Here is a 13,440-nt window from a genome sequence, read left to right as displayed (position 1 = left end):
TACTGCAATCAGTGCAGACTCAGTTACTGCAACACCAACCGAAACTCCCGTTTAACCAGAGTGAAGTCTTCCAAACCAAGGAGGGAAGAGAAGAGACTGGAGCTTCAGCTCCTATTAAGGCGTTTGCATATACATTCCCAACCTGGGTCTTCAAAAAGGGGGAATTTTGCAAAAAAAAGGCATTTTATTTGGGAATGGCAAAAACTATGATTGTTGATCATCTCCGTGGAATTATAAATTGCTCGTTTAAAAAACATGGTTAAATATAAGTGTCATATCTTTCCCTTGCTTGCCAATCTGTCCTTTCCATGAGTTCGTGTGCTATGTCTTCTGTAGGTCAGGGGAAAACGGGCCAGGGGTAGAGGGTCCATCCAGTCCAGACAGAGTAAATGGGCCGTGACTGTTCAGCACTGATGGAAACTAAGAGACAAAACAAAGATGATTAGGGAAGAGAGCATTTTAATTTGCTGTTCCTCTCATATCTGTGCATGTAGAAGCTCCCCCAGGAAACCAAAACACAACAACAACAAAAACCCAACCCCAAACCTTCAAGGAATCTTCTTGGCTTCCCCCAAGTCATTTACTTTTTAAATGCCCTGCATCGCAGACCGCACAGACCCAGCGGCTACGGCCAGTGTCACCAGGAAGGCCCAGTCTGTAACCTCTGCACAGAGCACCACCTATATCCCAAACCCTGACTTTACCAGAGGCTGTGGGAAACCACCGTCTAAATCGTTCCCCAGTCAATTATGAGCTCTTCAGAGAGAAAAATGGGCAATGGGTTTTCAGACCTACTTGTCTACTCCCTGTCCTCACGGTCACGTGAGCCGTTTCCTTCATCTCCACAGAGATGACAGATACAAACCCCGAAGGCAGCTAGTTAAATTCTACCCTTTGCCTAAGCAGATTCAGGCAACAGATGAGGTTACTCCAGTTCCAAGGTGGAAGGTGAAGGAAGAGCATCACTAATTACAGATAAAGGATTTTTTTTTTTAAATATAGGGGATGTTTTCTTATATATTAAACAAAAATATTTATTAAAAACAGTGAAGCTGAGAATTTCCAAACAACAGAAGACAGCAGAATACAGAGATCAAAGAACTGTGCTACATACTGCCACAGAGATCACACACACAATCTTCCTTCTTATTAGAGGAGAGATTTAATTAATGTCTTTCAGTAGAAGAGGCTGTTAAGGAACAATAAAAACAACCAATAGCGTAGCACAACTCAATTTCCAGGAAAACCTCTGCCAGTGAAGTTACAGGGAGGCAGGTTTTACAGAAGGAACAGACCTTACCAAAAAAAATAATCTAAGTACACTACAGACTGCTGTTAATTTAACACATTCCTGGAATGCCACCATTTACAACACACTTATATAAAACTGGGTGAACGCTACAATTAAAGGCTCTCAAAAGCCAACAGAGGGGATAGAAACCAGGAAGATCCCCGTTTTGTTACCACATCAGGTATGTGTGCTAACTGATCCCTGCAGGTCTACTGAGGAAGGTGATGAAAAGCACAGAGATTGGCTAAAAGTGCTGGAACTTACCTGGAAAAGCGTGTTAGCACCTTGCAACCTCGCGGGACTGAGAGGAGCAACTGGGCTTAGCGTACTCCAGAAGTGAATACTGGAGAGCAAGGGGCTCGGGGTCAGCAAGATGGGAGTCTGCAAAACACAGGAAGCTAGTCAGCCGCGTAGAACCCACACTGTAACGCAGAGCACGTGCAAATCCAGCCGCAACAATCGCAGCTCCTACAGCTGCGACGGGCTGGGTCCAAGCGGCAGGAACTCCCGTTCCCTCCTTCCGCCTCCTCCCACCTCCTCCCTTCAAACCCAACGGCAGCCGCCATCCGGCTCTCCCTCCCCTTGCTGAGCCGCTGGCTTTCTCTTCCCAACAGCTGCCAAATCCCGCTGTAACCTACAGCAAATCTGCTCCTCCTGCAATGCCGTGCTCAGCACCTGCAAGGGACTTCGGGAAACTCAGTCCATGAACTGAAGAGCCGCGGACAGTGCACACAGGCACGGTCTGGGCGACACTGACCACATAAGTCCCAACCAAACACATTTACATCCAGCTTCTGAACGCTCTGGATGATCCAGGTTCAGCGGCCAAACGCTTCAAGGCTGCCAAAAGAGCAACTGCACTAGATTTTTTCCCTGTCTTCAGCCATTTCGGTTTTCAATCAGCAGTTACCCTACAGTTTTCACTTCGATTCCAATTTATTACAGGAAGGAGATTAAACATGCACAGAACAATTTAACAGCCTAGTTGGATTCAGCTCCCTTCCAAATTTTCCGCGAGGCATAAAAGCTTTCCCTTCCCCCAGAAAGATAACAACCAGATTAAGCAGCCGCTCTGACTGCTGTGAAGTCACAACACCCTGCTCTTAAGTAAATGGTACTGAATCGGGTAAATGAAAGCTGTTAGGCAGACACCTCCGTGGTTCTCTATTTTTAAAGCATTTTCAGACTCAGCCTGAAGGATGAGGGTTTAGGGTTTTTGCAATAATGCAGTATCACCCTGGCAAGACATACAAAGGATCCTGCCGGTGCTGGTTTGGGTTCTGCCTCCACACGCTGGCGCTGCACAGACGCATTCAGCTGACATACCTGGGCACACTTTGGGGTGAAGCTAATACCGTGATGAATAAGGTTTCTGTTTTATAAGAAAAATGGGAGTGACATCCTGAGTTTCAGAACGGCAAATACAATTTACCGGCTATTCATTTTCCACTTGCCTTCCCTTACTGTCTTAAAATATAACATAACTGCTATTGTTCCCAAAAAAAACCCCAGAAACCAGGAAGGGAATGAGGTTACCTGAGAGAAAAGTGCTGGAGTAAGAGAAGCAGTTGGGAGAGAAGGGCTCAGGATTCCCAGTGGACTTGGATCACTGCCTGTAATGACGAGAGTAGGAGCCAACTCCAGCCCTTTGGGTTTTTTAGATCTGGAGAGGTGATTGGCAAATTCCTTCTCCAGCACGGATGAATCCTGCTCTTTGGGCTCTGGGGACTGATGCTGAAGGCCCTGAGCCTGCTCCAGCTGCTGAGAAGCCACAGACTCTATGTCCGTGTCAATGTCCAGGTCAGGATTAGAGCTCAGGGGCGGCGATGGGGGCGTGGAAGGAACTTGCAGAGTGGGAGAAACTGAGGATATGGGTGGAGTTGGGGTGAAGCTGGTGGTTAAGTTTGGCAAAGGTGCTGGAGCTTCAGGGACAGTTAACTTGGGTAGAACAAGCGTCTCCAAGGTCTGGAGAGTTTCTTCTGATCCCATGGGAAGAGAGGATGCGGTAGAAGTGGCGGAAGCAGTGGAAGTGGCAGAGACCGCTGAAGTGGTAGAGACCAGGGGGACAGAAGGTGGCTTTTTGGAGGGCATGGTGACAAACTTGATGACAGAGGGTGTTGGATCCTGAGCAGGTTTCTTCTCCGACAGCTTCTCAGCTGGATTCTCAATCTTGATGGACCTGAAGAGTTTTACGCTGGAAGAGTTCAGGGAGTTCAGAGTGAAAGAGGAGTACAAGCCTGAGTGGATATAGTCATTGCGGCTGGACGATTTAGCACACGACTGAGACTTCTCCTTCCCACAGTTTTCCACATCCTTTGGAGCACTGCTAACTTCCGCAAAGCCAGTCATTTCAGGGTCGCCTTCTATACGGCCCACGACAAGTGGATCCATATTTAAAATCTCCGGATAAGAAACAAACTTGTACACAAACTTCTTACCATTCACTTTTTTAATGATATTCTGTGGATAAGAAGATATATAGACATTTAGGTCTTTCTTCAGACTAATCTTCTTCCTACAAACACTGCCTAAAATAGACTGAGGGATTAGATAGTCTGTAATCTTTCATCAAAACTGTTCCTTTTTTAAAAACAACTCCCTTCTTGCCATTTAGTTTTGCTCCCAAATGATCGTTTCCAGAGCTCGCAGACAAAACTCTAAACCAGGTGAACTTAGCCTGACATTAAATATACCAACAACAGCCTTAAAACTGGCAATGCCCTGTAACAGATTTTAAAAGATCAGCTAAGAAACAACAAAAAAAACCCTCATTACCCCATCAAAGATCACTAACCTGGGTACGGTAATCCAACAGAACCTGCAGAATTAAGGCTTACAGGTTTGCAGAACTGAGACCTAATACACTTCAAATCAAACCACCTTTATTCTTAATAAGATGATAATAAAAGAAAATAAGTAGCTGAACCAGTCAGCAGAATGTAGGCTAATCAGCTATTTCAATACCACAAAACAGCATTTGTCGAACTTGTTTTGCTCCTAAGTGAAATGCCACACACGCAATTTGATCTAAAAAGATTCATATTTATTGTACAATTATTATTACTGAGACCTCCCAGCACAAATCAGATTTGTGCTACCCGATAATAAACTCCAAGCAAGGCACCACCTGCTACAAACTGACAGGTTCCCCAGGAACTGTGTTTTATTTTTTATCCCGTACTCCCACACGGTATCAGTTGTGGGATAAATGGCTCATTGGGATGAAGGTAAGGCTCCCACGCTGTGGTTCCAGTTCAGCTTTTTGACACTACCTGCGCACGGATGAAAGGCTCCTGCAAGTTATTAGAAGCCATTAGCTAAACAAGAGAAGGATCTTGCTCTGCTGGACCAAACTCACTGCCCACATTAGAGGTGCAATTGTGAATACAAGGAGAAAAACACTTTGGGCTGCTTCCCTGAAAATCCTTGTTGTGACAGCCCCTTTGCAGAGACAACTACAGAAAAGGTCTCAAGGCGTGCAATATTCACCACCTCCATCACAAAATTAGTTCTGTTTCGTGGAGCGTTGAGGATTTTAACCCTTGCAAGGGCACATATTTTTGGAAAGGGGATTAGTATTTGCAAAGAGATAAATAAAAGATGGTAACATTTTGCATAGAAAACCTTATAAAATAGCCACTGGGGAGGAAACGCAGCACAGTGGTAAACCAAAGGAACACAAACCAGTGCACCTTGCTTAAATCTGGGAGACAGAAGTGACACCTATCCCCTTGAAGAGAATGAAAAAGGAAACAAAGCTCATTAGGCAGAAGCTGGTAAGATGGATAAGGATTCGAGGTGGATTTACGGACTTGGTTACCTTCACATAATAGTATCTGAGAGCGCGGCTGAGTTTATCATAGTTCATACTGGGCTTGTTCTTGCGGATTCCCCAGAGTCTGGCCACCTCCTCTGCCTGCAGCAGTTTGAACTCCCCGTCGTTGGAGGTCCAACAGATGATATTCTTGTTCTGAGGCTCTTGGAGGAGTTGGAGGAGGAACTGCCACAGGGTGATAGCACTGTCCATAGCAGTAAGCTGAAATTCAGAGAGGCAGATAAGAGGCAACAGATTAGGAACAGCGCATTTTCTTTGTCTCCCTAGAAGGGGGCGATGGAGCGGAGATGTTATTTCCAAAGCCAGCAAGAGTAAAAATTATTAGTCACCAGTCGCAAAAGATGTTCCCTGCAGAACAGAGAGGCTGAGAGCCAACTGCTGTCGTCTCCTCCCACATGTCAGTACTTTTCACATGGGTTATATTTAGCCTCATTTAACTAAATCAGGTCACTTTGGGTAAGTTGCAATGAGTCACTATCCAAAAAAAAACGTGTCGACGTTGTTCCACGTTCACCCACTCTGACTTGTTCTGCTTTATGAGAAACAGCTCAGGTGCACCCCCGTGACAAGCTAACGCCCCGCTCGCCTCCTCCTTTCCTACCTGCACCCACCTCCCACCGCTCTGAGGGAACAGAGCAGATCAAGGAGCTGCCTAAGCTACGGGAGGATGCCACATCTCCCCTGTATCAGTCACTTAAGCTGAGACTTTCTAGGACCAGTATCAGTCAGTTGATCCATGCACTTCCAGCATGTATTTCTTGCACTGAAGCTGTCCACGTATAAATCCATCAAGGACAAAGAAGGCAGCCGAGATGACATTTTTCCTTGACCGTATCTGACTTACATGAAACAGTACTTCCACAGATATTTTTAAGCAGAACACTAATAATCCTGCCTGCACAAAGGAAACGTAAGATACACTGTGAATTAAGCCAGATAAATTTATATTAATTCAGTATCCCATACGGATTCTCTTATTCCAGAACAGAATGGTTTCTATTAATATAGCTCAAACTTCTTCCAATGAAATAAAACCAAACCCAGCCACTCTGGAGTAAGAACCATCACGACGAATTACACTAAAAATGTTTTGATACGTGCAACTCCTAGGTTTTTCACACACACAACACACAGACAAACCTCAATAAAGGCAAACTTAGAGAGTACAGGGGTTTCCATCTGGGCAACTCTGCAGCCCGAGCAACCAAACACTATTCACAAGCAGAAGCTCCAAACCAGAGGCATCAGGTCCAACCTCAGCAAGCAGGACCCACGCCCACGTTGTCTGAAGTCCATGGGATAAGGTTAAGATTCAGCCGGGACTGCCAGTTCATCTTTGTTACCAAAGCCTTTTATTCCAATCCCATTACTGTCCAGCACTTAGCCAGCCCTATATAAGGAAGAGAACGGTCTACGTGTCAGAGCTTCAGAATTTAGTCAGCCCTGTAAAAGGATTACTGCTGACAGTTTACACAGGACTACACATTCTTATTTAAATAAGGTGCCCTAGGGCAGGTACTTTTTTTGGGCAGAGCCCATTGCATTTAACCTGTTTTTAAGAATACCTGCCCAATGGCACGCTTACGTGACTACACAGTGATGTTACATTGATCAAGTCAGTTAAATTGCTGCAATTACAAGGAACAATCTCAAAATGAAGGACACCCACACCACCTTGTTATGCTAGCCTAAGGTGCTTTCCTTGTTAATTACCGTATGCATACAACTCCATGCTTGCCCAAATTAATTGCTCAGTACTCTAAGAAAACATCAGCTGCTGAACACTGAGCTTGGAGACTCTTCCCACACTGCTCTGTGGCTGAACCGTACGGGAACCCAGGGCCAGGCAACCACATTAAAACTCTTCCAGGACTTTCCCTCCGACTCTGTATTCCCGTTTGCCAATACCATTTCATATCTGCCTACCGGCGAGGCAGAGGACGTGCACGCTGCGGAGCACGGCAAGCGGAGCCTCATTATCCTGTCAGGATGATGCACACGCATGGGCTGTTGTGTAGACATACGGACTCGATTCTACCATTCTGCAGAGCTGTCAGTACTGGAGATAGGTGTTAACAGAGAGAGAGCAGGAAAATGAAGTTGAGTGATTATTCCCACGCTACATTTATCTACAGCACTTTGAAAACCCGTAGCAGCACTGCACCAAACAGTGCTGACTGATGCAATGGGAGGCAATCACGTACAAATTAGATTAGCAGCAGAATTTCAGAGTGGCGAAGGCCTTTTTTTATCCCCCTCCTCCTGAAAATCCATGCAGATTTCATTCCAGAATTTAAATGCACTTATTTCCCTGGGCTGCTTCCCTTTAGTAAGCAGCACCTCGCCATTAGCACCTCAAAACGCACCAAGCTCTAGTCCAGCGAAGCATTACTGCCCAGGTCATGGTCATGAGCTGCAGACGCCCAGCGCTGACAGCACGGCACTCCGCCAGCACGCACAGAGCGACCAAAGGATGGAAGATACAAGGTATTTTTAAAAAAATCACCTTTCCTCATGATAAGCTATGCTGTTCCGAGGAGCATTTCCCAAAATAAAGAGTTCCTGCTCCCTAAATCCCAACTACTGCAGCTCTCTGCTGGAAGGATCCTTCTCCCAGAGCAGTTACAGACTGTACTGGAGTGTTACACCAGTCAAATTACTACTGATGGTTCTGGCATTTACAGGCTTTGGGGGTTTTCATGAGCCCGTCCATCATTTGGGGGATGCACTGCATATCCTCTACTTCAAAAAGTCTTACACTAGATACATTAATAGGGTGGAGAATCATAGAATCATAGAATGGTTTGGGTTGGAAGGGACCTTAAAGATCATCTAGTTCCAACCCCCCTGCCATAGGCAGGGACACCTTCCATTAGACCAGGTTGCTCCAAGCCTCACGCAGCCTGGCCTTGGACACTCCCAGGGATGGGGCATCCCCAGCTTCTCTGGGCAACCTGTCCCAGTGCTTCCCCCCCTCTGCGGGAAGAATTTCTTCCCGACATCTCATCTAAACCTCCCTGATTTCAATTTATACCCAGTACCCCTTGTCCTATCACTACAAGCTCTTGTAAACAGTCCTCTCCCAGTACCCTTGTAGGCCCTTCAGATACTGGAAAGCTGCAAGTTTTCACAGAATGGTTTGGGTTAGAAGGGACCTCAAAGATCATCTAGTTCCAACCCCCCTGCCATGGGCAGAGACACCTTCCACTAGACCAGGTTGCTCCAAGCCTCATCCAGCCTGGCCTTGGACACTTCCAGGGATGGGGCATCCCCAGCTTCTCTGGGCAACCTGTCCCATTGCCTCCCCACCTCTGTGGGAAGAACTTAGTTTTACTTATTCCTTGGCTGTCACAGGACAGGAGCAGAGAGCACTTTGGAGTTGTTAATGGATAGGTTTTATTGCATTTGAGTGAATGAATGTCCCTCTATTACATATTTACTGCGTGCATCTACAGGAAACGATGGAGAGACACCTCAGTGGAACTGAAGGGACAGAGTTATTCCTGAAGACCACATACAGGCAAAGGGAAGGCCAGAAAATAACCCTCCAAAACGGTCAAAGCTGTGGGATCACAAGTGGATCTTGCCCCTCCGGAGTCCAGGAGTAAGCTGTGACTGGGAAAGGAGAGTATGTACAGGGGAGACCACATTGTGCAATGAATTAAGGCACCTCATTTAACTTTTTTATTAAAGTTGCTTTGATACAGCACAAGAAAACATCAAAGAACTGCCGCCTCTTTAGGAAAAAGCAGACTAAAAAACATCACACAAGATGTAAAACTAAAACCAGTACAGGCGAGATGAGCACTTCTCTTTGTCTAAGAGCCGACGTGTTAAAAAGGTTCTTCCTTCTCCAGCACCTGGGCCAGACGGCGGCTGACGCCCTTCGTGAGCCTTTTCCTTCCAACCACAGGCACTGAGCAGCGGTCCCAGCTCCCGCTGCTACCCGCGCTTTGTGGAGCTCCTTCAGCTGGACCAGCTGCTGCAGAGGATCCTGACCACACCACAGCCACTTTCAGGACCACATACCCAAAAGCATCCCTTTCCCACACCAACACCAGAAGGAATTCAGCAGACCCTCTTCTCCTTTTTGTTCAGTTATACAGCAAAACCCACTCTCTCCAGAGATGTCACAGGCCCATTAGTTGGAGAAAGTAAAGTGAAGATGAGGACAGGAACCCACCGTCCCACTCTACACTAACAACAGGGAGGTGCTACTCCTCTCGTGATTCATAAACAGCATTTCAGCTTCCTTCAGAACTACAACCCCTTTTGTGAACAGCCATCAATCTCCCTCAGCAGAAGCAGCCTAGAAGTTTGATTGCTTTTTCTGCAGAATGAATACACCAATAATGACAAGCAACCCTGGGCAAACCATCTTTTCACTGGAGGTTCTTTCCCTTGTTAGAGTCCCTGGTGAAAGAAAAAGGTCTCATTCGAAGAGAGGAGGGAATTAGGCAGAGAGGCAACACTGCTGTTTATGACAAGGGCCTTTCCACTCCGGCACCGTTTGAGTACGAGGTAAAAATAGTTGCTAGAGGCAGAGGGCAGTTATACTTTGTAATGAGTATGCTAAAATAGAGCACTATTATTGTCTTGAGATCTTCTCTGACGCCTACGGATGACCCTTGAAGTACACCGAGTAGCTGACAGAATTTGGCTGCAGTACTCTAAATACAAGCGCTGCAAACCCGAGCTTTCTCATGTTGCTGCAGCGCGTCTGAGGTTGCTGTAGCTCTGTTCGAGGCCTTGGCTTTACAGAGCCTTGCCTCTACAAAAAAAGCCGGGACAGGAGATAGGTATCTTTTCCGGTGACTTCTCATGTGGCGCCACAACGTGCTCCACACGATCCATCTGATTACAGAGCCTCAAGGCTCCGCATCTCCTGTGGAAGCGGAGAGCGCAATCCCTGGGTGGCACAGCAGGTGGGAGGGACAGTTTAGGAAGTGGCATATGGTAATCTCTCCCGTGGCCAGCAGCTACACTTACTATTGCAAAACAAACTCCAGCATTCATCCCTGGGTGCTCCCAAAGGAGAGGGAACCCTGGCGATGCCATGGCCAGGCAGCCGCCCGCCAGGCCCTGCGAAGGGAGCAGCGGCAGGACCAGAGCGAGGGGTCTGCCCTAACCCCTCGTCTTCAACTCCCTCTGGCTGATTTCCTGAGCTTTGACTCAACACCTCAAGTCATCTTTCACCTCCGTTTGTTCCAACAGCCTCGCAGAAGCATCTGCAGCCTGATGACTTCTGCAGACGGACTGAGTAAAGCAGCGAGGTCGACAGCCTCGTCGGAACCCACACAGGAACGGAGTGCGGTGCAAAGGAAAGAAAGGCTGTCACACAGACGTCACACAGCGAGGGCAAAATCATCACTACCACGTATTTAAATGGCACAGTTACAGCTCTCCAGGTATTTACACAGAAAAGGTGGCTTTTGGAAGCAGCACAGCGCAGAGGTGAACACAGGGCAACACAGACCCGTCAGATCACAAACTAATAAACCAAGAAAAACAAAGAACCAACAATAACTTCGGGATGGTCTCGGGGAGCTCACACTTAGTGCAGGCCAGACTCAGCGGCAGGAGAGCTGGACTGGCCGTGCCCACGACGCGCGAGCTCCGCAGGCGCAGCAAAGCCGGGCTGTTAAACCTTCCCTGTGCAAAACCATTCCCACGGTGTGTGAACAGAAGGAATTTGTAGACAGTAATTTGGGCTCCATTGTGCAACGTTCCTGGGGACACAAGGCCATAGATAGTTGTTCCAGGAAAATAAACAACAGAACAACTTAGGTTGAAGGAGATTTTTGGAGGTCACAGGCCCAACTCTCTTGCTCAAAACAGGGTTAACCTCAAAGTTGGATCAGGTTGTTCAGTGCCTTTGTCCAGCCAACAAAATGCATAAATAAACATCTGCCCTATTCCTTTTATTTTCCTAAAGGGACAGAGAGGTAACACTGCTGATGAAGTATCTAATTAAGCGGTTACCAACACACAACCAAGCAACCATTTCATTAGCACAGCACTTAAAACACTCCACTACTAATAAACCTTTCAGAATATATTTTCAAGCTCCCGGGACTGCAATGCACCCAAACTCGTACTTTTGACCCCGTTTTAGAAAAAGCCTGGTGCCCAACACCTCTGAAACCTACTGTCCAAGCCCAGCCCCTTCAGGGTGCTAATACCTGGCCACTGACACGCTCTGACATGGTGGGAAGCACACACGGGTACTTAAGTCCTTTTCCAGAACACCGGAGCATTGGAGAAGTATTTCAACTACAGTCACTATCACTTGTTTTGTTAGCTTACTTCCCAAGGACAGGTGAATTAACTAGTTAAAAGACTGTCATATGTGTAAATAAGGTTACTATTCACAAGGGATTAAACTAGAGATGCAGACTTCTAATCTGCACCACCACCCTTAAAAAATTCCAAACCCTGGCAGCTTTCCACATAGTAATCAAATTGTACCTAATAAATACTAGAATCAGGCAAAAATTAAGAAAAAAACCCACCCTAGACTCCAATAAATTCTTGTCTTCCCCTTGGCTGTACCATTCCCTGCACTGTTGTTTCCAAACCAGTCAGGAAAATCAGCTTGTTCTGCAGGAGAAGCCGTGGTTACCAAGGCAGGAAGCTCCTTGGAAGGAAATGCCGGCGGATGTCCTCACGATAAGAGCTGCTCCAGAGTTTTCATTGCCTAATCCCACTCCAAGTTCGACAGTTGTATTTACTTAAAACAAATGTTGCAATAAATTTTGGATTCTTGGCTCAAAATTGAAGTTACTTCACGTGAAATTAAGGTGTTAGCAAGTATTTGGAGCTTTAGGAACAATTTGCTTCAGCTTCTTAACTCCTGAGTATTTCCTTTTCTAAGTGTTTTCTAGTATTCTCCACCTTTCAGACACCCAAGAAAACCTGTACTAGCAAAAGAGCAACAGAAAACAGGCTACGAGGGAGAGCAACGGCATCAGGATCCCCATTGGATTTATGGCTGAAGATCCAAGTCGGTAGCAGCAGATGAGCCAAACAGCTTTTTGGGTTTTTTAAATCTTGGTACAGAGACAACAGTGCTGCGTTATTTACCGTGGGTTTGACTAGCACACCCTGACAAAAATGTGTTAACCTGTTTAAACACGGCCGAGGGGGACTTCAAAGCACAGTCCGTGCACATCCTCCAGCTGCTGCCGTGATTCTGATCCTCCATCCCTGGCTAAGGATGACTGACATGCCAACACCGCTGGTTTTACGGCCAGCAGACCTCATTTCCCTGCTTCACCACACTGGGAAGGTTGAGGACAAAGAGAGAGAGAAGGGTAAAATTCAAAAATGAAATGCCTTTGATCAGGTTCTTGGCTGGTTTCTGACACTGATGCGATTGTTTCCGAGTAAGCCATAAAAATACTGATTTCCCTAGAAGCTCCTCTCTAAGGAGATTACACTTGCTTCCTCCTTATCTGCCACCACAATGGGCTGAGGAGAATGTTTACCAACAGCAGACTAAATTAGCTTTGACAGGCACAACCCCTCTGCTGAAAGTAAAAGCATCCTTGTTTAGGAGCCAGGGGTCACATCGCGCTACGGAGTAAACCCCAAACAACAGGTTAAATGTTTTATGGTGATTCTAACTTTATTATGAAAAGGAAGTCTCATTTAAGGTGGAAAAGGTTTCCTTTAATAATGTTTATAATACACTCAGCCTGGTTGCTATGACGATGGAACAACTATTCTCTACAAACAAGCGCTAAGACCCTAAAAATAAACAGGCCGGCAAAAATCACGAACACGCAGCTTTGTCAGGAAGGCTGTGCCTGGTGCAGGGATCGCGTTTGCTCTGAATAGGATGAAGATAAAGACATGCTAATGATTAAATCCCGCACCCACTGAGCGCAGCACTCGCCTACAAAGCCGTTCCTGTATTTCTCGCGAGCTGCTACTTCAAAACGACACCACCGAAGCCAGAACTCCGGATTCTCCCCACGTGCCACGGGGCAGGCAGGGCAGCGGGGAGGGCGAGAAGTCAGCCCGGGATCGCAAAGGGTTGGGAAAGCAACACGCGCACACACGTATGCGTGTGTCTGCACATACGCATGCCAAATAAGAAGTGTAACAGCGTGTATTTGCATACTCTCTCCACGGACTCGCTTATTGATGTGGGTAGGCGTCCACCCATTTCACGGAGAGAGCAGTACATAAGTATTTAAAAAAAACCCACAACTGTAAGAGTCAGGAAAGGGGGGAAAAAAAGCCCCAACCGCTTGATCCCAGCCCCTCACCGTAACCTCGCGTCAGCAACCGAGGCAGCACCGCCAGCCCG

At 46.7% G+C, this 13,440-nt stretch overlaps 1 protein-coding gene across 4 annotated transcripts; it reads right to left on the bottom strand.

Moving 5' to 3' along the window:
• Positions 1-321: 321 nt before the first annotated feature.
• Positions 322-5,321, bottom strand: ELK4 (ELK4, ETS-domain protein (SRF accessory protein 1)). Of its 4 annotated transcripts, none has more exons than XM_010160323.1 (5): positions 5,112-5,321; positions 3,350-3,751; positions 2,828-3,229; positions 1,556-1,672; positions 322-420 (listed from the first exon to the last, which is right to left on the bottom strand). In XM_010160323.1, exons 1-5 carry the CDS (start codon positions 5,316-5,318, stop codon positions 322-324), a joined length of 1,227 nt encoding a protein of 408 aa, XP_010158625.1. In that variant the 5' UTR covers positions 5,319-5,321. The 4 variants fall into 4 exon arrangements, with proteins under 4 accessions (XP_010158625.1, XP_010158624.1, XP_010158626.1 ...); XM_010160322.1 differs by having other exon boundaries at positions 2,828-3,256; positions 3,359-3,751; XM_010160324.1 differs by having other exon boundaries at positions 3,359-3,751.
• Between the last annotated feature and the right edge of the window lie 8,119 nt (positions 5,322-13,440).

The sequence above is a fragment of the Eurypyga helias genome, unplaced genomic scaffold (genome assembly GCF_000690775.1).
Source record: "Eurypyga helias isolate BGI_N326 unplaced genomic scaffold, ASM69077v1 scaffold18911, whole genome shotgun sequence".
NCBI lineage: Eukaryota > Metazoa > Chordata > Aves > Eurypygiformes > Eurypygidae > Eurypyga > Eurypyga helias.
Note: the sequence above shows the minus strand (reverse complement) of the source record. Positions and strands in the feature narration are given on the sequence as shown.